Raw genomic sequence first — 20,936 nt, 5'->3', positions numbered from 1 at the left:
TGTCTACTCTGCCTGATACAATTATTACTGAAATTGAATCGCCTGTGCTTGGCTTCTCCCGTCATGCCCCGCAGCTTGACATCGCGTCCTGGTTGACGCATGGAGTACACAATACTCTGTACTACAGATTCTGAGGCTCTGCATGCAACTACCTAGGTACATGTTTACCTAGATATTTAGTATACTGAGTGGATGAGTGGAACGCATATCGCCCCTAGAATGGCGAAATTTCTGTCGCTTTGACTTGCAAATAGGAGTAAGGATAACAAGCTCTAACAAGTACTACCATACATCTTTCGTTCAGCTCCTTACACGGTGAACTCTTCTTCGAACGAGGCTGGTGTTGCCGATCTTGAACGTGCTCGCGCAGCGCCACCCTTCCTGCCTGCCTCCCTGGCCCGTTCACTGCCCTTTTGGAAAGATCCGGACGATGCGCGACCTCCCATCGACGCGATTTTACGCTACAGAGGGAAGGACTTGGGTCAGATAACCAGATCCTCTTTACATGAATCACGTCAGGGAAGATCATACCCGCTTCTCTGGGTCCATATTGTGAAAGCCACCGACGCCTCTGGCCCTTCCTCCTTTCTCACCACCCTTGCGCCCGATCTCTGAGACCTCATGTCTAGGGCGGTTGGCAAAGTTTCCCGGATTAGGATTGGGATGTGCAGGCGTGGCCATGCTGCGAATATTCAGAGCTGGAATTTGCCGAGGCAAATTCAAAGAGGTTAAACGAGACATGCTGCGTTGCATCATCATCATCATGGCCGACTGAGATATCGTTCGCTTGCTTTGGTGTAGGAATCTCAAATCCGAACCATGAAGCGTCAAATATGATACATCTGCTGGTATCATCACTTTATACTGCGCTTGCCTCTGATCCATGTCATTGTTTTGTCATCGTTCCTTCGCAGAACGCCTCCCACGAAGAGGCAAATTCCAACAAGAAAAGGTACATTCAATGATGCCCGTTTCCATTCTTTGGGGTTTACAACACGCCTACCACGTGGACTATTAACTGCAAACAGCAAGTGCTTATCGAGACTAAAGGGAAAGTGGAAACGAACAGCAGAAAGTCATTGGCTGGAAATGAGACCCAGAGCTTGGGGGCCCTCTGATGGTCGCTCTGGTTTGCTCAAGAAGACCGTAGACGGTCTGAACGGTTTATGATGACATAGGTTAGCTTCTAGTCTATATTAAACCAGGATCCGCCTCCGCTCCGTGGTCACTAAGTCATGCCATTATTTTCCTATACTAACAGTGGTTAAGATTTCTAAGGGTCTACTGTGTAGTAGCCGCCCCGCTTGTGTAATTCTTGGAACAGAATTTAATAAGGGGTTTCCTTTATCCAACGATATTAAGAGTTACATGGCAATCAGCGGATCTGAAAACTGAGCTTACTCAAGGCTCAAGAAAATGGATGCCCCTGTTACGAAAGATGAACTGCTTTCCGGTAGTACTAACGACCCGATTTTGTTGATCTATCCTTCAGAAGGTCTTTACATAATTGCAGAATGTAATCTAAGCTCAATTGGCATCAATTTATTTAATGTTGCTTTTATTCTCTGGGTACTCTTTTCCCTGGTGGCAGCGCCCTGGGGTTCTTAAAATGATGTCATATCCGCCTCCGTTCAGAACATCGCAGACGCGCGTGATAGAGACATCACTCGAACTAGTCTCGTCGTCTCTCATCTTCACAGTATTGGAATAGTCGGATTTATCTGAAAATAAAGTAAATCCTTTATTATTCACGTAAGCTTCAAACAGATCAGCCTCGAGTCGAAGATCTTCAGCCATCTTCAATTCCAGCGTGTGGCGCTGTAAGTTAACTAGTTAGTTATCCCAGATTAGTCATTTCTTAGTCAGCAGATGTCCCGCAGCAGTGCCGGCGCTTTGGCCTCAGCGTGTCCCGCCTTAACGGTTTTACAATTGGTTCTTGGTCTCTCTTGAGCTATCTGGCTTCTTTTGTTTCCTATTTCCTGGAATTTTTACTTGACGGCAAAGTTTGCATAGCTCCCTAGCTACTATGATGTTAAAAGATCGATCTTTGCACGTGTTATGAAGCTGTGCCCTTCGCATGTTCAAGTTATATTCGCAATAGATACCTTTTCCAGATTATTGCCAATTGTTGCATATTGTGATCTGCACAGTCGTTTTTGCATCTCAGACCATCAGGTTGGTTCTGCATAGCACATACATAGGTGCATCAGGTACATACATACTACTTGGTTTATTTTTTTGGCCTGTCTTATCTCTTAGGTTAGGATGCCTCCTATTTTAGGCAGGACTCAGGGCTCAATCAAGCCCCGTATCATCTGCTATCATCAAACCATCCGTCCCAACAATGGTGACTATGTCTCTATGCTCCCATTGTTGCATAACAACACGGGAATCACGCACATAATCATCGCAGCTTTCCATATCAACTCAGAACCCGGCGACATCACGCTCAACGATGACCCACCAGACAGCCCCAAGTTTGCACCACTATGGGAAGAGGTGCCGATCGTGAAGCAAGCTGGCGTCAAAGTGATGGGGATGCTTGGAGGAGCAGCGCCTGGGAGCTTCAAACGCCTTGATGGCTCCCAGGAGCAATTCGAGTCATTCTACGCGCCCCTGCTGGCCGTGGTCCGCCGACACGGGCTCGACGGGCTAGACCTTGATGTGGAGGAGGAAATGTCTCTTCAAGGAATCATCCGGCTCATTGACCACCTCAAGTCTGACCTTGGTGATGATTTTATCATCACTCTCGCACCAGTCGCTGCGGCACTCTTGGGTATGGGCAATCTCTCTGGGTTCGACTACTTCCAACTGGAACAGGCGCGGGGATCGAAGATAAGCTGGTACAACGCCCAGTTTTACAATGGATGGGGTCCTGCGGAGGATCCCAGGATGTATGCAGCCATTGTCGCCAGGGGATGGCCTCCGCAGAAGGTGGTGTACGGACTGTTGACGAACCCGGGAAACGGCTCACAGGGCTATGTACCGCGAGAGACAATCAGCCGGATCCTGGCGGTGCTGGTCGAACAGTTCCCCAACTTTGGAGGAGTAATGGGCTGGGAGTATTTCAATTCCTTGCCGGGCGAAAAGCAGAAGCCGTGGCAGTGGGCTGCGGAGATGTCGTTGAGCATGGGGATGAAGGAGGTCGCCACGGCGGCCCAGACGATCTTTGCAGCTGGATCAATGAGAAGCAGTCTGATGAACTTACTCGGGGATATGATGAATCGGGGTTAGGACTGGTTTGATTTGGTGTCTTCCGCGCATAAAATTTATACTTCGTTGATGCTCGAGGTATGAATATACGCCAATGACACGGAGCCATACAGAATGGTGCGGCAGAATGGCAGAGTTAACAGACGAGTGTAAACACGGGCATCCGCGTTACTTATCGTGGCGCTATTTTGGCACATCAGCGATAGACCCCAAATTTAAGGCCATGATAATTTTTGCGGACCTTCAGCATTATTTTCAGCCAATTACACTCTGCTGATTACCGTTTACCAGTACATACCTTGGAGATCTGCATGTGTGCCGAGATCTCCGGGCCGAAGAGATGCATGTCGTCATAACAACTTGCGGCCACCAAAGCCAAAACAAAACCTCGCCCGATCAACCTCAAGATCCGCCACCACACGTCGCCCATCAAAGGAGCACTGACAGCCAGGTGAATGAATGAGATAGTAATTCCTAGCTGTCCATAGAGAAGAGACTGCTCCTAAAGGGTCCCTCCTGCCATGGTCTCCGTCCAGCGGGCCGCCGCAGCGACGAGCTCGGCGGTTATTAGATTAGCTTCTTTTGCCTTTCTTCGATGGGTAATTTCTGCTTAAATCGAGCAATTTCGAAGAGTCGATAGGCTAATGTATACTCAAGATTCCGGGTCAACATTTCCCGTCGCTAATATTCACTTCGTTGGCTATTTATCTGGCCGCCCTGCGATCTCTGATCCAGCAAGATGGAAGCAAGACTCGCAAAAGTACATACAAGGAGGTCCTTACAGGTAAGATGTCCCCTTTGAGTAAACGACTCCTTTAAGACTCGAGAGCTGAGAAGTGCAAAGGTGATTCGATGCCTACTCGGCCGGTGGATACCCGCTTTAAGGAAAAGCCCGCCGGAGATAAAGAGAAAGAGACGGCATGCTCTTTCGTCAAGACGCTGCTGACGGGTGTGCCGTCGAAGAAATGTGGCATGTCTACTCTTATTACTGCGCTCATCAATGTCCTGCTTGCTCTTCTTACTTTTGATTTCCTCTTCCGTGCTCTGATCTTTTACCCCGGCAATGATGTTGCTTTCTCTCGCGTTGGATATGTCTCTCCAACCACGGCCAAGTTGCTCGTTCGTGAGCCTGACTTGACGCAGCTGCCGCTGGTTGTCTACTACCAGGAGTCAGGGAAAGAGGAGGGCAATGGATGGATCGAAGAAGGCGTAATCTACAAGCTGGATGACAGGACTGACTTCACGCATCCCGTCGAGTTGAAAAATCTCAAGCCTTCCACGCAGTACCGGTACTCTCTTTCGAATAACATGACGGGCTCCTTCACCACGGCCCCCACGCCAGGGACGCAGTCCGCGAGCAGGCTTACGTTCTTAACCTCAAGCTGTATCAAGCCAAATTTCCCGTACAATGTTCTCTCGCACCCTCTGCGCATACCGGGCATTGAATATGTTGCCGATGCAGTGGCTAGACTCCCAACGCTCTTGCGGCCTGCTTTCATGCTATTCCTTGGAGACTTCATCTATATCGACGTCCCTCAACGGTTTGGATCCTCGACGTCTCACTACCGGAGTGAGTACCGCCGTGTCTACTCCTCCCCCAGCTGGCGTGTTCCTGAGAAGAACCCGGCCATTGACCTCCCCTGGCTCCACACTCTGGACGACCATGAAATCGCAAACGACTGGGCACAAGGGAACACGACACCACCCTACCCAGCAGCCGCAGAACCCTACGCTCACTACCATGTCAGCGTGAACCCACCAATCCCACCGGTCCCCTTCTCAGCACCCGAAAACACCACCTACTTCTCCTTCATTCATGGACCGGCCTCTTTCTTCATGCTCGACACCCGCACCTACCGTTCCCAGCCTGCTCAGCCCAACTCAACCATCCTGGGCTCGGCCCAGCTGCAATCCCTCCTCGCGTACCTTGCCCGCCCAGAGCCCGCAGAGGTGAAATGGAAGATCGTCGCCTCCAGCGTTCCCTTCACCAAGAACTGGCACGTCGGCACGACCGACACCTGGGGCGGGTTCCTGAACGAGCGCCGCAAAGTCTTCGAAGCGATGTGGAAAGCAGAGCGCGAGCTGGGCATCCGTGTTGTCCTCCTGAGCGGTGACAGGCACGAATTCGCCGCCACTCGGTTCCCAGACCCGGAACAGAAGCTGAAGCCCGATGACCTCGTCCCCGGGACCGCGGGCGACGGTATCCACGAGTTCAGCGTCGGCCCCCTGAGCATGTTCTACCTGCCCATCAGGACGTACCGGCAGGAAGATGACGAGGACGTGTGCGTCAAGTACGCGCCGGACGGAAACAGCAAGTTCGGTCTGATCGACATCGACATCGACAATGAGGAGAACGACACCGAAACCACGCCCAGCTCCGTTCTCACCTACAATCTCTACATCGACGGCGAGGTTGTCTGGAAATATCGATTGAGTGTGCCCCTGAGCGAGTACGAATACGGATACAATGGGCGTCGACCTCTACCTCCAGGTCGAGTCATGCTCGATAAAGTGAAGCCGACGGGATGGGGCGTGCAGGAGGCGATCGGACGGTTGGAGGAACAGGCGAAAGTCGTGTGGGATATATTTATAGAAGGGTTCTACGTTGTCCTTGATAAGATCAGGCGGCAGGAGAGGGTTGATTGATTATCAGTTCGTTTGCCCATCTCCGTGTAAGATGTGAGAACAGTGGTGGTGGTTTGTAGGATACTAAAGTTAGTTTCTTTTTCGGTTTCTCCTGCAACCATTTCCCCTTCATGGCCTGGAACTCTATTATATATATAACGGTACCTCTCTTTTACGCCTATATAGGTAGACAGATAGAATGCCATGCCATGCCATGTTATGTATATTAGAAAGCTTTGATAGTTCTTCCATTCTGCCTTTTGCTCAGGTACATATTTACGGAGAAAAATGTCTACATGTGAAATATACAGCTTCATCTCAATACTTACAATCCGAGGGAAATATACGCGGTAGAACTGAAGTCTACGGCATAGAGTCATGAGTTTCGCAAAAAGACGTCCGGTCCGTATCCTCAAGACTCCCGGACAAATACAAAAACAGTTCTGCTACTTAGCCAAGCATGAGGCATTCCTCCATGGACGTCCAAACCATCGTTCGCGACGGCGACAGCAAATCTCGACACACGGTAAGGACCTCCGTTCTCAAGCTCGGACTGCATGCATATTGCACAGATGAATGAACTTACGGAGTAAAGAGAAGGATAATCCAGACAATTCTGGATAGGAAACGGTGTTTACCACTGCAGAACTAGATACAATAAAACATAGCATTCATATAGCATTCAGGCACACAGCAACAGTTTCCAATCTCCAGTTCCCACGTCTCATTCGAGACGCACTGCTTTCCTGACGTGACCTCAGAACCCACGTCCATACCCGTAGTCGTCATACTCGTAGGACTCCCAAGAGAACCCCTTTCTTCTCCAACCCGCCAGAACAAGCCGACGACCTTGATGAAAAAAAGGGTTCGAAAAAAAAGGTTTTGTTCGCGTCTATCGGGGGTAGTGTAAGCCCGATGACACGGTGCGGCGGAGCATGCGCAAGCACAGAGGCTCCGCCACGCGGTACAAAAATAAGATTAATCAATGTTGTGTTCCTTAGAACACTTTCAGAGATTAAACTGAAAAGAACAGATACTACACTTGATCTAAGCCAAAAGGCAAAGAGAGCTGGAGAAGAAAAGAAGAAAAAGATTCAAAGACCGGCGGGGTCGAGGGGATATTTATGTCCTTTGAGGGATGGTCCGTGCGAGGCTAGTAGTGTTAGTGTGGGTTCGCTAAAGGAGTTGATTGGTTGGTTGTTTGGGTGGTGGAGGTGGTGGCGATGTCCATCCACCTTTGGGGGGCCTTGTTGCCTCAGGCGGAAGTTTCCAGGTTGGACTGGCACTTGCCAACTTGAACTTGATATACACTAGCTTGCCATATCTTTCGGCACCCCCTCCCCCCTGTTCAAGCCACTTAGCTTGCCGCTTTTGCTATATTGCGATCTGTGTTGGCTTCATTTAGGTCTGTGACCTATCATACTGTCCATGTATCCTCGAGTGGCTTCAAAGATATGGTTATAGAATAGGTAGCAATCCGCCAACACAGCAGGTAGCAGGGGAGGGGGTTCGAAAGATATGGCATAGTACTGTACAGATATCCATGGATGGTTGTGGCTATCCTGCTGGGAGATGCCTGCAACTACCTAACTGGACAGAGTATATTACTACTTCTTTACTGCTCCTTGGGCACGGATATGCGCTCTACTCTGACAAGTTGTGTTTTCAATACCCTCTGAACCTCACACTACTCAGATCCATTAAGGACACGGACTGTTCACTGAGCTACAGAAGCCCAAAACCTCTCTACCTCCAACCAGTTGACGACATGTCAGAGGAGCACATGACACCCGTTTGGCAGATGTTCCACTGCTGACAGCCCATTCTCAATGCATCCAGTCTAAAACCCTATATGCCCATTTCCCCCTGTCTTCCTTTCCTCCTCTTCCTCCGCCACCCCACGAACCCCGATTAAAACCCGACCAAATTCACATAGTGAGGTTTTTTTTAAGCTATCCAGAGTCAGGTTGTTAAGCACCTCTGTAGTAGGTACTTCAATGTCCTCATAGCTTCATACTGATAATGGACCAGCGAAACCGAGACAGCCTTCCAAATAAATGCGTCTACTACCACTTTCCGCCTTCCCAGTGGTGGTCACAGTGATCACCACCCTTACTCAGCTAAGCGTCGCTGGGCCAGCCGCGTATGGTATATGCCAGGCCGGCTGCGCCACGGTTGTCATGGCCTGCTACTCAGCTGCAGGCTTTACGTGGCGTGCGACCTTGGGCGTGACAGCGCCTGCCTCGATCATTGCCTGAAACAGCGCCTTTGGCACTTGCCAGGCTGCCTGTGCGGCAACATTGTTGGCCCCTACTCCATGACCGTCCGTTCGAATCTTTTCCACGCTCTGACTTCGTCATACAAATGTCCTTGAAAGAAGTGGAAGGATTTAAAAAGGAGATAGTTTTCAGTGGTTGTTGCGACTTGAGACTGTCAAATCAAATATTATGGAGTTTGTAGGCGGACGCCAACTGTCTCACCTGGTCACCTTCATAGATACGGTGTCCTTCCAGACCCATAGAGGCTGGAGAGAGTGCGTGAAATTACGCTTTTCCATGTCGACGGGACTGTGGTATTTCTGTTTGGTAAACAACAACACCATTCTCTAATTGATTATGTTTTCTCCTATTAATGTCTGTATCCATGTGATGTAGGTCGCGGGAACTCTTAGTCAAATTCTAGGCGAGCCGATAAGGCGTGGGAATCCAGCACATGCTACGGCTCACTACCTAGCCCTTAAAAGCTAGGCCGAGTTGGTGCTGTGGAGTGCAGTCTCTCAGACATGCGAATTCACAAAGTCAAGTTAATGTATCTTCGTCCATATCTTCCCGAGTTGTGCACCTCGAACTTGCTTCAAGCATATCACTGTTAAGAAGAGAATTCAGAGCTGGCAAGGCTGTGCTATCAGATTGGAGTGAACTGTGACAGGAAGCTGTCCAACACGAAAGATATAGCGTTATGTACCTTATCCTCTCTAAGGTCTGAATTTCCCGCATGCCAGGCGAACCAACAAACTCAATGCTATGAGTCTATGGCATCCATCTCGGATGTTCAGTTGCTACTATCAATGGGTCGAACATCCAAAGTTCGACACATTCCAAGGTAACAATATGCGAATTCTCAAGCTGTTTGTTTGTTCTTTAACAATCTATGGGTATCCATGTGTTGCATGAAAACTACGTCCAATTCAGTGCATATACACTAGGTACATGCGACGCAGCCGTGTTGCTAACATGGCCACCTAGGTGACTGCGAGCTACATACCCGACTTCGCGAGTTTATTCATAATACATGGTACAACATTATTGGAGTAAGAATGACCAGAACTCTAGATGAATGGCCACCCATCGAGTATGTATTTGTGTTCTTGACCTCGTGATATGCTTAAAGCATGTCATAATCTCGCTTTCTCTAGGTGTACAAAAGGCGCGCTTTTGTCGCCTGCCAGAACTGTGCTCCACCGTATATTCATCTGGTAGCATTACAACTCGACCTGAAGTTGCTGATAAGTAATATTTGCAGTATACATCTCTTCTTTCTCATAACATTCCTTGAGCGTCTGAAACGTGGTAATGGATGGGGCTTGTGGTGGATTGCATCATTATCAAGAGTGTCATAAACCGCTTCGCAGAGTATCAATATCGATGACGATTTGCATCGATTGTAGCCCGGACGAGCGTGGCCAATAGCCGACCGGGGATAGGCACTCAACTCCTTAGGACCCCTATCTGAAGAAACAGGGCAGAGGGAAGCCGTGGCGGCTGGAATAGCATTTTGAGTTGTAGACTTGGGCTCGAGAGATGCGCCCGAGGCGTGACTTTTGGTAGATCGGCAGGAACTTCGGCCCTGATACCGTCATCTGCAGAGACATGGTTAAGGGAGTAGAGAGCTGGAGCTGCGACACGATTATCGCCCTCTGCCTCTCCCTCCTCCTCCACCCATAAGTCCGCTCATCTGGCTCATCATGCTTTGCAGGTCCATGCCTCCAAGACCGGGCAATCCACCACCACCCTGTCCCTGCAGCATCTGCATCATCTTCGCCATATCTCCCATGCCACTGAGTCCGGGCAAGCCGGCACCACCCATGGCAGCCATGCGCTTCTGCATCGCGGCCATCTGCTGTTCCTTGTTGCCGCCCTTGAGCATGTTCTGAGCGCGCTGCATCTGCTTCTTCTGGCCTCCGACCTTCTTTGCCATGCCGGCCATCATGCGGTGCTGGGACAGGAGATCTTCGACCTCACGCACCGTGGTGCCACTGCCGCAGGCGATGCGGACGATTCGAGAAGGTTGGTCGACGAAGATCTTGCCATCGCTGTCGAGTTCGGCGGCGGTCATACTGTCGAAGATGTAGATCATACGGCGAAGCTTAAGAGAGCCGTCCTCGTCGTCGAGACCAGCGGTGAGGTTGGAGAGGCCAGGAATCATTCCTGACAGCTTCGATAGAGGACCCATCTTCATTATCGATGTAATATTTTCGCGGAAGTCACGTAGAGTGTAGATACCGGCTGTGATGTGCTTGTAGGTCTCCTTGGCCGCGGCAGAATCCTTGGTAACGGCTTGGACATGATCAATCAAACCGGCCATATCACCCATACCAAGGAGTTTTTGTATGAAAGCCTTTGGCTCGAAGCGCTCGAGGTCCATCATATGTTCACCCGTTCCCAGGAAAATAATAGGAGTATGGGTCGCTGCGACAGCAGAGATGGCGCCTCCTCCAGCTGCATGACCGTCAGTCTTTGTGATGATGATCGCTCCAAAGTCCGCCGTCGCCTTGAAAGCTGCAGACTGCGCCTCAGCGGCCTGACCGATGGTGCTGTCGAGAACAAGGATCGTCTGGTCGGGTGTTATAGCATTCTGAATCTGAGTCATCTCCGTGAAGAGATCCTCCTCCTGCTTGTGTCGACCACTAGTATCGACAATAATGATCTCGAACCGCTCCTTCTTGAACTTCGCGACACCTTCCGCCGCAACCACTGCGGGATCCGTCTGCGTCAAACTACCATAGTAAGGAATCTTGGCCTTGGTGGCGTTCTGCTTCAACTGGTCAAAAGCACCGGCACGGAAAGTATCCGCACAGACAAGCGCCGTCTTGAAACCGCGCATCTGATAATGTCTTGCCAACTTCGTACACGTTGTGGTCTTTCCCGCACCTTGCAAACCGACAAACATGATCACGTTCGATCGTCCCTTCTTTGGCCTGAAAGGTTCCGCATGAGGGTCAACAAGAGCGACCAGCTGGTCAAACACAGTTTTCTGGATCAAGCGCTTCTTGTTGACTGCTGGAGGCAAGGAGGAGAAATTGACGCTCGCTTTTATGGATTTGCGAAGGGACTGGACGAGGCGGACGTTTACGTCGGCGGAGAGGAGGGCAGCGCAGATCTCTTTGATCATATCGTCAAAGGCCTAATATAACTTGTTAGCAAGGAGAACGACCTCGAAATGGAGAAAGGCACTACCTTCTCATCCAGGTTGCTGGACCTGGTCAGCTCATTGACGGCGGCGTTGATGCGCCGCCCCAGATCCTGGAGGACCATCGCGGAAAAAGCCTTTGGGGACCAGGCAACTGAAAAATCAGAGAAAGCAGATTAGTTGCTAGGAGCCTGGACCACACGATACCGGTCTAAAGAAGGAGGATCGGTGAAGGTGGAAATGCGGAGTTGGCGAGACTGGCTTGGGAGCGAGTGAGATGTGGCTCGATCGCGGAGGAGTGCGCGCAGCGAATCGGAGCTCGCATTCGGCGCTCCGCCCAAAAATCTCCCGCCGCTTGTCTATCAGCGCAAGAAAAATACATCGAGACGCTCCAACAGCGACGTCCCATATCGGCGCAGTCAAAATGGCGCCTCCATTATCCGTCAGGAAGCGCAAAATCCAGGATGCCATGAATGGCAAGATCACGAGACCGAAGAAGAAATTCAAGAAGCAGCTCGAGTACCACAGCAGCTCAGAGGAGGAGGGAGACGACACCGGAGATTTCGCACCAGTCAATCTCCAAGACTCAGATGCCGAAGATGAAGCGCCATCAAAGGGGAAGAATGCAGGAGATAGAGTCAAAAAGGCAGAAGCAAAAAAGACGAAGCCCACGAAAGAAAAGAAAAACGAATCAGACGAAAGCGATTCGGGCTCCTCGGGCGACGAAGACGACAGTGACGACTCGGGCTCTGACACTGATTCTGACGCATCCTCCGATTCAGACAACGAGTCCAATGTATCCAAAACACCCTCCACTCAGCGCAAAGTGCCGAAGCGTAATGATCCAAGCGCTTTCTCAACCTCTATCTCCAAAATTCTTTCTACCAAGCTACCCACCTCCGCACGCGCCGACCCCGTCCTGTCCCGCAGTAAAGCGGCTGCACAGACAACATCTGACCTCGCAAACGAGAAGCTTGAGCAGCGTGCTCGCGCAAAGCTTCGCGCGGAGAAGAAAGAGGACCTTGACCGTGGTCGAATCACGGACGTTCTAGGCGTAGAGAGGGGCCAGGCTGGAGAAACGGCTGAGGAGGAGAAACGACTAAGGAAGATTGCCCAGCGCGGTGTGGTAAAACTGTTTAACGCGGTGCGGGCGGCGCAAGTACGTGGTGAGGAGGCTGCTAAGGCGGAGCGGAAGAAGGGAACTATTGGTATAGATGAGAGGGAAAAGGCGGTTAATGAGGTTAGCAAGCAGGGGTTCTTGGAGCTGATCAATGGGAAGAAAGGAAATCTGAATATCGAGGAGGCTTGAAGGGTGAGAAAAGTCTTACTTACGGCATGTTTTTAGGCGTTTGGTGGAGGGTTTATTCTGTCTGTCTTTGCTGTTGCAACATGAACATCCGTGTGATAACGGAAAGCTGTAAATGTGTTCGGCCATTATTAGACCTGTCTGATATACACCCAGGGTACTTCTGACTGAGATGATTTCTATCTACAATTACATTTCTACAGGGCAAAGGCCCTGTAATGCGAGAGATGTCTCAATGTTCCGAACAATATCATCCGCATACTACTTTTGCTGGAAGTCGCTTGCTTGCAGGTTCCTCGTCATGCTAGGAAGTCTGACCACCAAACCGTCAAGATCTTTAGTCATCTTCACCTGGCAACCCAAGCGGGAGGTATCTGTCAAGCCAAAGGCAAGATCGAGCATGTCGTTCTCGTCGTCATCCGGCTCCGGCATCTTATCGTACATCTCCGGATCCTCCACAATGACATGGCAGGTCGAGCAGGCGCATGAGCCTCCACATGCACCTAAAGAAAAGCAGAATCAATATCGGAACCCGATCTAGAGGGACCGTTGAATTCCAGGCTTCAACTCACCTTCCATCTCGAGATCGTTCGCCTGAGCAATATCCAGCAGGTTGTCGCCCTCGGATACCTGGAAGTCGTGCTTCTCGCCGTCCTTGTCGATGAAAGACACATTGATTCTTTCGCATAATTAGTATTCCAGTAATATATTCGGGAGACCAATGCTCTCACTCCTCTCCGGGCTTTGGGGGTGTAATATGCCCATGTGCAACCCCTGCGGTGGCGGAGAACTGCCTCCGCGGCTGCGCAAAGCGCTGTGATTGACCTCGGTTCCTCATTTCCCTCCAGGTCTGACCTGATCGCCTCATATTTGTGGAGGCTACCCCCGATTCTGCGACCTGAATCCCTCTCCGAGAAGCAGAGCCGCTCAGATATCTCCTCGATTGAGCCATGCATATCCGGTCACCAGCTGCGACCTTCGGCACGGCGTGCCGCAGTTGCTGGCATGCTTCCCTCCACAACGACATGGTGATCTCGGAACCTGAGCCTGCCAAATGCTCCCTGGAAAATTAACCGCAGGAAGAGAGCGTGGTGTCGTAAAAGAGGAGACGAGCAGCTGGAGAGAAATAGGTGGAAGGTGACTGGTGCTCTTGTCCGCGCGGGAAAAACGCGGCAGGCGGAGCATCTTTTTTAAGCCCTGCATCATCGCTTTGGCCCTCGAACACAACTCCGAGCCCCTCCACAGAATAAACAAAATATCCAAAGACAGCTGCGCACAACAACAAGGGCATCATGAGTTCCCCCCGGGAAGGGCCAAACCCTCTGCGCCCGTACTACGTGCCCCCCTCTATCGGGCTGTCTCCTAACCCGGCCGACAATGCGTCACCGGCCGCCAACGCTGCGGCGTCCCCCTCCACCAAGGTCTTTGGGAGCTCTGCTCGCGACCTGCTCTCCGACCTGGACTATTCGGACTACCTGGAATCCTCACCGTCGGTGTCAGACTGGGTCCGGGATGTGCTCGACCGTGCACTATGGAAGTACGCCAGCGTGTTGACGGCCCAGCCGTTCGACGTTGCGAAGACCATCCTGCAGGTGTATGTCGTGCCAGACGCACAGGATGGGCAGACGCCGCGAGATGACAGATACAAGTCGAACCAGGGATATGGAGATGAGTACTACGAAGAGGTATGTTGTGCCTGAGGCCGTCCTTGACCGCGGGGTTGGATAGCTTTGGATGTTGACTCTGAAGCAGGACGAACAGTCGTCGGACGACGAGAGTAACTACTTCACATCTGCAGCCCCGGCAACTCCATCGCCTTCTAATGCGAGGTCTCGAAGGGCTCAGCATCATATCACAGACCGGAGTGGTTACATACAGCCTCCCGCGTCGTCCCCTAAACACACGCTGGTGATCAAGAACCCCTCATCTCTCATGGATGTCCTATCACAGCTCTGGTCGACGAGCGGACCTACTTCGATATGGAAAGCGTCCAATGCGACGTTCATCTACTCCCTTCTTCTTCCTACCCTAAATACCTTCATCAGAAGCCTCTTGTCTGCCATCTTGGGGTTGCCGGAGGAAGGAATTGCGTCACCGATGACGGCAGACATCCTCACTGCTGCGTCGCCGAGCACGACGTTGATCCTCTCATTCGTCTCCTCGTCGCTGTCGGCGATTATTCTCTCCCCAATTGACACTGCGCGTACATTCCTCATCCTCACCCCCGTGACTCATGGCCCGCGTTCTCTACTTAGGGCAATCCGCCTTCTCCCGACCCCCAACTACATGATTCCCCCACACCTGATCCCCATCACCGTGCTCCACTCCAGCCTCCCAAACCTGCTGAGCACCAGCATGCCCCTGTTCCTGAAATCCTACCTCTCCCTTGATCCCGTCCTCAACCCTTCCGCGTGGAGCCTCTTCTCCTTCCTCGGATCCTGTCTTGAACTGGGTATCCGATTCCCTCTTGAGACGGTCCTCCGTCGCGCACAGATCACCACTTTCACTTCTCCCGCCCTACGGCAGAAGAGCGCGAGTCCGGCTGCTGCTGCATCGCCCGAGGCAGCTATCAAGGCACAGACACCGGAGATCGAAACCATCGTTCCCACCCCGCGCTCCTACCGCGGCATTATCGGCACAATGTGGGGCATTGTGAAAGAGGAAGGGGTCAGCCCGTCTCCTTCGGAGGCAGAACGGGCTCAGGAGTTGCTCGGGAAGCCGACGCCGAGACAGCTGCAGCTGCAGCGGAGGCGCCAAGGTCAGGGTATACAGGGTCTGTATCGCGGATGGAGAGTGGGAATGTGGGGTCTGGCAGGAATCTGGGGAGCGGGTGTCCTCGGTGCGGCCATAGGGGGTGGAGAGGAGGAAGTCGCGGGGGTGATTGGAGGACGAAGCAGACCGAGCGCTGGAGTGTTCTAGATAGATCTGGGGCTGGGTTTGGGACCTCACTGGTGACAGTGATATGATGATGAGGTGTCGTGCGTGTTCATGTGATATCCTTTGTCTTTTGGCGGTTTCTTTTTACTCCCACTCTCTCTGCCTGGTTTCCCCCTTGCCCTTTTCATTTTCATTTTAGCTCTTTTCATTACACTGCTACGTCGATTTTCCCTGGCGCTGCGGGCTGAGGCGTTGGGAGTTGTATATACACCCTTTTTATTCGTGTTTCGCTACGTATACCTGGGCAGCATTTCAGACTTACTTCTCGAGGAAACGAACTATTTTGTCCGCTTCTAAGGTAGTCAGTTTGGACTTGTGACTCTCTTTCTTTCTCTGAGTCCTCTGCCCTTTACGACCCAGTCTTTTTCCTTTTTGAAACGCCGTCTCATCTGATGCCATCCAGTCATTTTTATATTATGCTATGCTAGTTACCTACTTACTTCGTTTTGAATCTCCTCTCTGTGTGTTGTTCCTGCGTTGAAGAAAGAAAGAAAAGAAGGAAAGACCATAACGATCGATATTATTCATCTCATATCTAGCTTGCTTCTCTAGCTTGCTTCTACCTTGTATGCGTAGATCGATCGATCGATAGACTAGGTACCTATATAGATGCTGATGCTGCTATACTGCTACTCTTTTCTTGCTAAGAGAAACAAGAGAAGACGGTAAGACTGCAGCTGTGTTCGATCGGATTAGATTTTTGGTGGATTTTGTGAATTTTATATATATATGGGTAGAGCACATGCGTAAAAGAAGAAAAAGATCATTCGTGAATAAATACTGTACATGACATGTCAGTCTGCAACAACAACAACAACAACAACAACAACAAAGTGAAAGAAAGGGGCCAAGCCCTCAGAGATTGAAACTATTCGTTGGGGAAGAGTGGGACGATGCCACCGATTCTGAAAATCGGAAGAAGAACAAGATCAAATTCGGAATATGAGATTGGTTCTGTAGTACATCTGACAGGGCCCCATTTGACTGGTAAGTTGTACTCTGTGCTGTGGTCATAGATTGATATAGATTGGTCCGATTTGATCTGGTTCCGAGATGATCCATTCCATGGTCGACAACGATGGTCGACAACGACCGATATGATATCATGGAGAACAAGAACAGCGTAGCTGCATGGTACTGTTTCTGGAATTTTGGAAGAACCCATACTTCATCAGCAAGAAATAATAATATTCACTGCAGGATGCCGCCCAACAAACCAGAACCAATCGACGGATATGCCGACACTAATATCTATCTACAAGTACATATAGGTAGGTATCATCCCAGCATATCTCGTCTCGTCTCATCCACTATGTAGTAGCCCTTTCTTTCCTCCATATGTATTACCCGTATTAAACGCCTTGTATTCGCCTGGTTATTGAAGTAACAAATGAGATCCCTTTTTTTGTAGCGGACATTTAACCTGTCCTCCTGCCCTGTCCTATCCACGCAATTCTCAGGAAAGTGAGAGAGAACCCATTGTTCCCTCCCACCTTGTGCGTCCCATTCTGTTTGAGTGAAAAATAAGTGAAAAGAATGACAACAGATCCGAATTCTAATCAAGACAGATAGCCACCACCAGTCATAAGCGTAAAGAAAAAAAAAGAACATCAACAGTAGCTGAAAGATCGAACGAAAAGCTCGAGCTCGAGTTCCTTCCTCCTTCCTGCCTTTCGTAGTCATTCGTCAAAAAACATGGATAGATAGACACATTATTCTCATCCCCTCATCAGCTCCGGACGCGAGTCCGACCGGGCGCGCGTCGGAGGATATGTATGTATGGTACAGGTCCCGGGACTGCGATACGGTGACCTCTGCATCGAAGCCTGGGAGCGCCCTCTTGCTTCTATAGCGAGGGCGCGGGTATCATATAAATGGTTGAAAACTGATGCAAAGGATGGGAATTATTTATCGGCGAATCTCCGATCGAAGTACCTCAGGACGCCCATTACACTGGCTGCTTCGACTTCCATGGCTGGGCGATTGTCGATGTGGTTCCCATGTCGATCCTTAGGGGCCACGTCGCGTGGGTTCGGCAGAGTGTGCAGTTTGGGCAGCCAGGTTGACAGCTCGTCGCTAGCACGGGAGAAATTAGGATGCCGTGACAAGGTAGTGAAGGTATCGGCACATGTCAGGGTCAACGCAGGAGTGGAAGCGGAGCCGCCCCTCGAGTTGCGAGTCGACGGGCGCGACTGGCAGCATCCGCCATCGGCGCCTTTGCCTCCGCAGCAGCCAGATGAAGCACTTGCAGACCGCGAAGCAGCCAATGTCTTGCAGAAAAGCGTGCTGCGCGGATCCTTGAGACATTGAGCGCACGTGCCTGGCCCGTTCACGCATGGGTTGGCCGTCTGACTGATCGGCGGCAAAGTAAGTTCTGAACGAACGTCCCCATCAGATGGTGGAGGCGTGAACTGAGAGAGGTTCTGGATAGGAGCCAAGCGGTTGTTTTCAAACGAGTCACGCTCTCTCTCCTCCTGGGCGGCCATCTCTGCACAGATGCAGGGGGTGCCATCCTGGCAAAAGCCACATGGATCGACAACCGCCGATGGAGAAGCGGTCTGGGGGTCTGCGTGGGACTGCGGGGCTGCAAACCGGGAAGTAAAGTCAATCTCCATCTCCTCCGGCTCAGGCTTGATCTCGGGCTCAGAACGATGGCGCTTGCTGGATCCCTCCATGAGAGGCGAGTGAGGGCGTTTCGGAGTCGACGTATCGCGCGAGTCCACAGTGTTGGGAGGCATGTTGAACGCATCTTCAATGCACTGGCAGTGCGATGATGAGCAATTACTGCATCCCGAATGCACATCCTGCGGCGCTTCCTCGCTGTTGCGGACGCTGCTCGCGCCATTGCGATCTGCACTGCGGTCGGTTTGGATGTTTCTGGAAGATCTGCGGGGAGGTAGAGGGACGGTATCTGACTGCGCAGAGTTACTATTATTGTTGTCTGGAGCGGAGGATCTGAACTCCTTGACCAAGGCTTCCTTGGCGCTCCTCTCGACCGCGACCTCCTTCTCCAGGGAGTGACATCGGTCCCTCCACCACGAGATCTCGTTCCGGCACTGCTCTACCTCGCGGGAGAGGTTCGAGATCTGCTCCTTGAATGCGGCCTGGCGGCTCTCGTTCTCCTCCTCGATCTTCTTGATCTGCTCCTCGAGCTCCCCGACCCGGGCGGCCCGTCGTTCTCTGAAGGCCCTCTGAGCTGCGCGGTTCTGGGCCTTGCGCTTGGTGGGCGGGGTATCGGTGGCAGGCTTCCGGCCAGGCTTCGGGCGCGGAGGTATCACCCACTCTTTCGTAGTTACGGAGCCGGGAGTGCCCGGACCAGGGGACGCAGCGGGCGGCGCGGGGGCAGAGGGTTTGATGCACAGAACGGGGCGCGCAGCCAGCGGAGGGGGAGCGGGAGCAGGCGCAGGAGTCAGTGCCGGAGGAGAAGCGGCGGACGACGGAGTCGAAGCGCTCGCGGGCGTAGCCATTGTGTTCTGGTGGTGAGGGGAGGAGAGTGGGAGAAATCTAGTGTGCGGTCAGCAGTCATGCCGGAGAGGACTCGGGTAGCCTTAGGGGACAGCCGACCTGCAAGCGGTTCACTGACGCAGCATCGGCCGGAAGGACGGAAGGGCAGGCATTCGACCCAATGGGCTGGGCACTGCAGGGACGAGGAGGGACGTCAACGCAGGCGATCCAATGCCCTTGGCAGCACACGAGATGAGGATGATGGACGAGGAGGGCCGGGAGACCTTGAAGGGAGAAGAAAGAGAAGAGCCTGGAGGGGCGGAGGGAAGGAAAGATCAGGATCAGATTAGATTATCGTGCGGCCCCCACGTGATCCCGGCCGATGTCGCTTTGCGGGATCACGTGCCGGGCTCGCTCCGCGCTCGGCGTCGCCCGTCGCCCGGTCGTACGACCCTTATCTGATCGTGCTAGGCCGCTTTCGGTAGCGATGCCCCGCCCAAGCTCAGCAGCAGGACCCACCGGCGTCGCTGACCGACTCCAAACGCTCCACTCGCTGCCCTCCCGATTCTGTCGTTTCTTCCGCATCGGAGTGCCGAAGCTGGCCGTGTGTGTGGGAGGTTGGAAAACCGATCGTCAATGGAATAACAGACCGGCGTATGACAAAGGCTGGAGTCCGGTCACGATGCCACACTTCTCCTGGTTAGAGAGCTCGCATTGACCTCTGTATCCTGGCATATCCAGGTCATGATGAAATGCCCAATGGGTACCTAGGTATAAAGACTGGGTCTGCGGTTGATTAGGTCGAACCTCAAACGTCTTTACGGTGGACGCTGCGCTCCGTGCTTTAGGCAAGGCTCAACCTTCCATATTAGGCAGGAATGATTCATCCGTGTTCGCATCTCCCCTGGTGCAAGGGAGCTTTTTTCCTCTCTCGTCATCACCGTGCACGACACTGAGTCATAAGAATGATATACATATTATATTGATCGTTCCATTGCACTCGAAACATGACTTAAACCAATAGCCCGAGAAGCAACCCGTCAATACCTGCCTAGAAATCTCGAAGGTCTCTCTGCTGGGTCTGGATTCAACTTGCCAGATGGCATCCACAGCTTCCCGCCCTGTTGTGGCCAGCCAGAAGGTGCTGAGCCTCCTCGACCATCTTCATAACCAGTCCCGGGCTCAAGAGAGCAGTTTCGCCATGTTCCTGTTCTACATGGGCAGGTACATCCGCTTCCTGTTCTCCAAGCAGCCCCAGTCGTCCAGCTTTGACGACTTTGTGCGCGACAAGTTCATCGCCTTGGAGCCTGAGAAGTGTGATTTCCTCTACCTTCTCGCTCGTGCCTCCGGGGCTATGAATGTCGTCGAGGCAGGGACGAGCTTCGGGGTCTCTACCATCTATCTCGCCTTGGCAGTTGGCCAGAACGTCGCCAGCAAGTCGACAGAACCTGTCATGCCAGGCAAGGGGGGAAAGGTCATCGCAACGGAGAAGGAGGAAAGCAAGGCAGCCAAGGCTCGAGAGCACTGGCAGCAGGCCGGCCAGGAGGTTGAACCTTGGATCAAGCTGTTGGAAGGTGATCTGCTGGTGACCCTTCCAAAACAACTAGGGGAAACAGACGCTGTTGACTTGCTGCTTCTGGACAGTGTGTTCCCGCTGTACTTTCCTTTCCCTCAATTTGTGCTCAGAAATAGATGAGCTGATTGTGCTGACCTGACCCCAGTCTGGACCCCGCTGGCTCTGCCCACGCTGAAGCTTGTGAAGCCTAAGCTGCGCCACGGAGCTCTGGTCATTGCAGATAATACGTCGTCCGTGAAGCTTCTTTATAAAGATCTCCTCGACTATATCCATGACGGCACCAATGGATTCCGGACCATGACCACTCCTTTCAGTGGCGGGCTGGAGGTTGCTGTATACCTGCCGGAGTTGGCTCAATAGGTTTCTCGCCTTCCTGTTCCAACTAGGTGGTACGGATGCTATGGGGACACAGACAATAGGTCCAAA

At 51.9% G+C, this 20,936-nt stretch overlaps 12 protein-coding genes across 12 annotated transcripts; 6 read left to right on the top strand and 6 right to left on the bottom strand.

Annotated features, from left to right (window-relative positions):
• Window positions 1-308: 308 nt before the first annotated feature.
• On the bottom strand, window positions 309-681 carry VTN00DRAFT_6312 (uncharacterized protein; the record flags this gene model as incomplete). Its single annotated transcript, XM_069432935.1, has 2 exons — window positions 309-461; window positions 532-681. The coding sequence occupies 2 exons, from the start codon at window positions 679-681 to the stop codon at window positions 309-311; spliced, it is 303 nt and encodes a 100-aa protein (XP_069288744.1).
• A 1,584-nt stretch (window positions 682-2,265) lies between these two features.
• VTN00DRAFT_6311 (uncharacterized protein) lies at window positions 2,266-3,234 on the top strand (the record flags this gene model as incomplete). The annotated part of the gene is made up of 1 exon (XM_069432934.1): window positions 2,266-3,234. One exon carries the CDS (start codon window positions 2,266-2,268, stop codon window positions 3,232-3,234), a length of 969 nt encoding a protein of 322 aa, XP_069288743.1.
• Window positions 3,235-3,269: 35 nt separating this feature from the next.
• On the bottom strand, window positions 3,270-3,643 carry VTN00DRAFT_6310 (uncharacterized protein; the record flags this gene model as incomplete). The annotated part of the gene is made up of 2 exons (XM_069432933.1): window positions 3,270-3,396; window positions 3,495-3,643. 2 exons carry the CDS (start codon window positions 3,641-3,643, stop codon window positions 3,270-3,272), a joined length of 276 nt encoding a protein of 91 aa, XP_069288742.1.
• Window positions 3,644-3,734: 91 nt separating this feature from the next.
• Window positions 3,735-5,859, top strand: VTN00DRAFT_6309 (uncharacterized protein; the record flags this gene model as incomplete). The annotated part of the gene is made up of 3 exons (XM_069432931.1): window positions 3,735-3,812; window positions 3,871-3,997; window positions 4,058-5,859. The coding sequence occupies 3 exons, from the start codon at window positions 3,735-3,737 to the stop codon at window positions 5,857-5,859; spliced, it is 2,007 nt and encodes a 668-aa protein (XP_069288741.1).
• A 3,315-nt stretch (window positions 5,860-9,174) lies between these two features.
• On the top strand, window positions 9,175-9,457 carry VTN00DRAFT_6308 (uncharacterized protein; the record flags this gene model as incomplete). The annotated part of the gene is made up of 2 exons (XM_069432930.1): window positions 9,175-9,189; window positions 9,254-9,457. 2 exons carry the CDS (start codon window positions 9,175-9,177, stop codon window positions 9,455-9,457), a joined length of 219 nt encoding a protein of 72 aa, XP_069288740.1.
• A 287-nt stretch (window positions 9,458-9,744) lies between these two features.
• On the bottom strand, window positions 9,745-11,372 carry VTN00DRAFT_6307 (uncharacterized protein; the record flags this gene model as incomplete). The annotated part of the gene is made up of 2 exons (XM_069432929.1): window positions 9,745-11,241; window positions 11,295-11,372. 2 exons carry the CDS (start codon window positions 11,370-11,372, stop codon window positions 9,745-9,747), a joined length of 1,575 nt encoding a protein of 524 aa, XP_069288739.1.
• Window positions 11,373-11,671: 299 nt separating this feature from the next.
• Window positions 11,672-12,556, top strand: VTN00DRAFT_6306 (uncharacterized protein; the record flags this gene model as incomplete). The annotated part of the gene is made up of 1 exon (XM_069432928.1): window positions 11,672-12,556. The coding sequence occupies one exon, from the start codon at window positions 11,672-11,674 to the stop codon at window positions 12,554-12,556; it is 885 nt and encodes a 294-aa protein (XP_069288738.1).
• Window positions 12,557-12,814: 258 nt separating this feature from the next.
• VTN00DRAFT_6305 (uncharacterized protein) lies at window positions 12,815-13,580 on the bottom strand (the record flags this gene model as incomplete). The annotated part of the gene is made up of 3 exons (XM_069432927.1): window positions 12,815-13,056; window positions 13,126-13,232; window positions 13,285-13,580. The coding sequence occupies 3 exons, from the start codon at window positions 13,578-13,580 to the stop codon at window positions 12,815-12,817; spliced, it is 645 nt and encodes a 214-aa protein (XP_069288737.1).
• Window positions 13,581-13,845: 265 nt separating this feature from the next.
• Window positions 13,846-15,472, top strand: VTN00DRAFT_6304 (uncharacterized protein; the record flags this gene model as incomplete). The annotated part of the gene is made up of 2 exons (XM_069432926.1): window positions 13,846-14,238; window positions 14,306-15,472. 2 exons carry the CDS (start codon window positions 13,846-13,848, stop codon window positions 15,470-15,472), a joined length of 1,560 nt encoding a protein of 519 aa, XP_069288736.1.
• Window positions 15,473-15,498: 26 nt separating this feature from the next.
• VTN00DRAFT_6303 (uncharacterized protein) lies at window positions 15,499-15,889 on the bottom strand (the record flags this gene model as incomplete). The annotated part of the gene is made up of 2 exons (XM_069432925.1): window positions 15,499-15,610; window positions 15,753-15,889. 2 exons carry the CDS (start codon window positions 15,887-15,889, stop codon window positions 15,499-15,501), a joined length of 249 nt encoding a protein of 82 aa, XP_069288735.1.
• A 1,505-nt stretch (window positions 15,890-17,394) lies between these two features.
• On the bottom strand, window positions 17,395-18,957 carry VTN00DRAFT_6302 (uncharacterized protein; the record flags this gene model as incomplete). The annotated part of the gene is made up of 1 exon (XM_069432924.1): window positions 17,395-18,957. One exon carries the CDS (start codon window positions 18,955-18,957, stop codon window positions 17,395-17,397), a length of 1,563 nt encoding a protein of 520 aa, XP_069288734.1.
• A 1,076-nt stretch (window positions 18,958-20,033) lies between these two features.
• VTN00DRAFT_6301 (uncharacterized protein) lies at window positions 20,034-20,870 on the top strand (the record flags this gene model as incomplete). The annotated part of the gene is made up of 2 exons (XM_069432923.1): window positions 20,034-20,577; window positions 20,656-20,870. 2 exons carry the CDS (start codon window positions 20,034-20,036, stop codon window positions 20,868-20,870), a joined length of 759 nt encoding a protein of 252 aa, XP_069288733.1.
• Window positions 20,871-20,936: the final 66 nt, after the last annotated feature.

Source organism: Thermoascus crustaceus (assembly GCF_041956765.1).
Source record: "Thermoascus crustaceus strain CBS 181.67 unplaced genomic scaffold VTN00scaffold_3, whole genome shotgun sequence".
In the NCBI taxonomy this organism is placed as follows: Eukaryota; Fungi; Ascomycota; class Eurotiomycetes; order Eurotiales; family Thermoascaceae; genus Thermoascus; species Thermoascus crustaceus.
The sequence above is the reverse complement of the archived record's forward strand: the minus strand, read 5'-3'. Positions and strand labels throughout refer to the sequence as shown.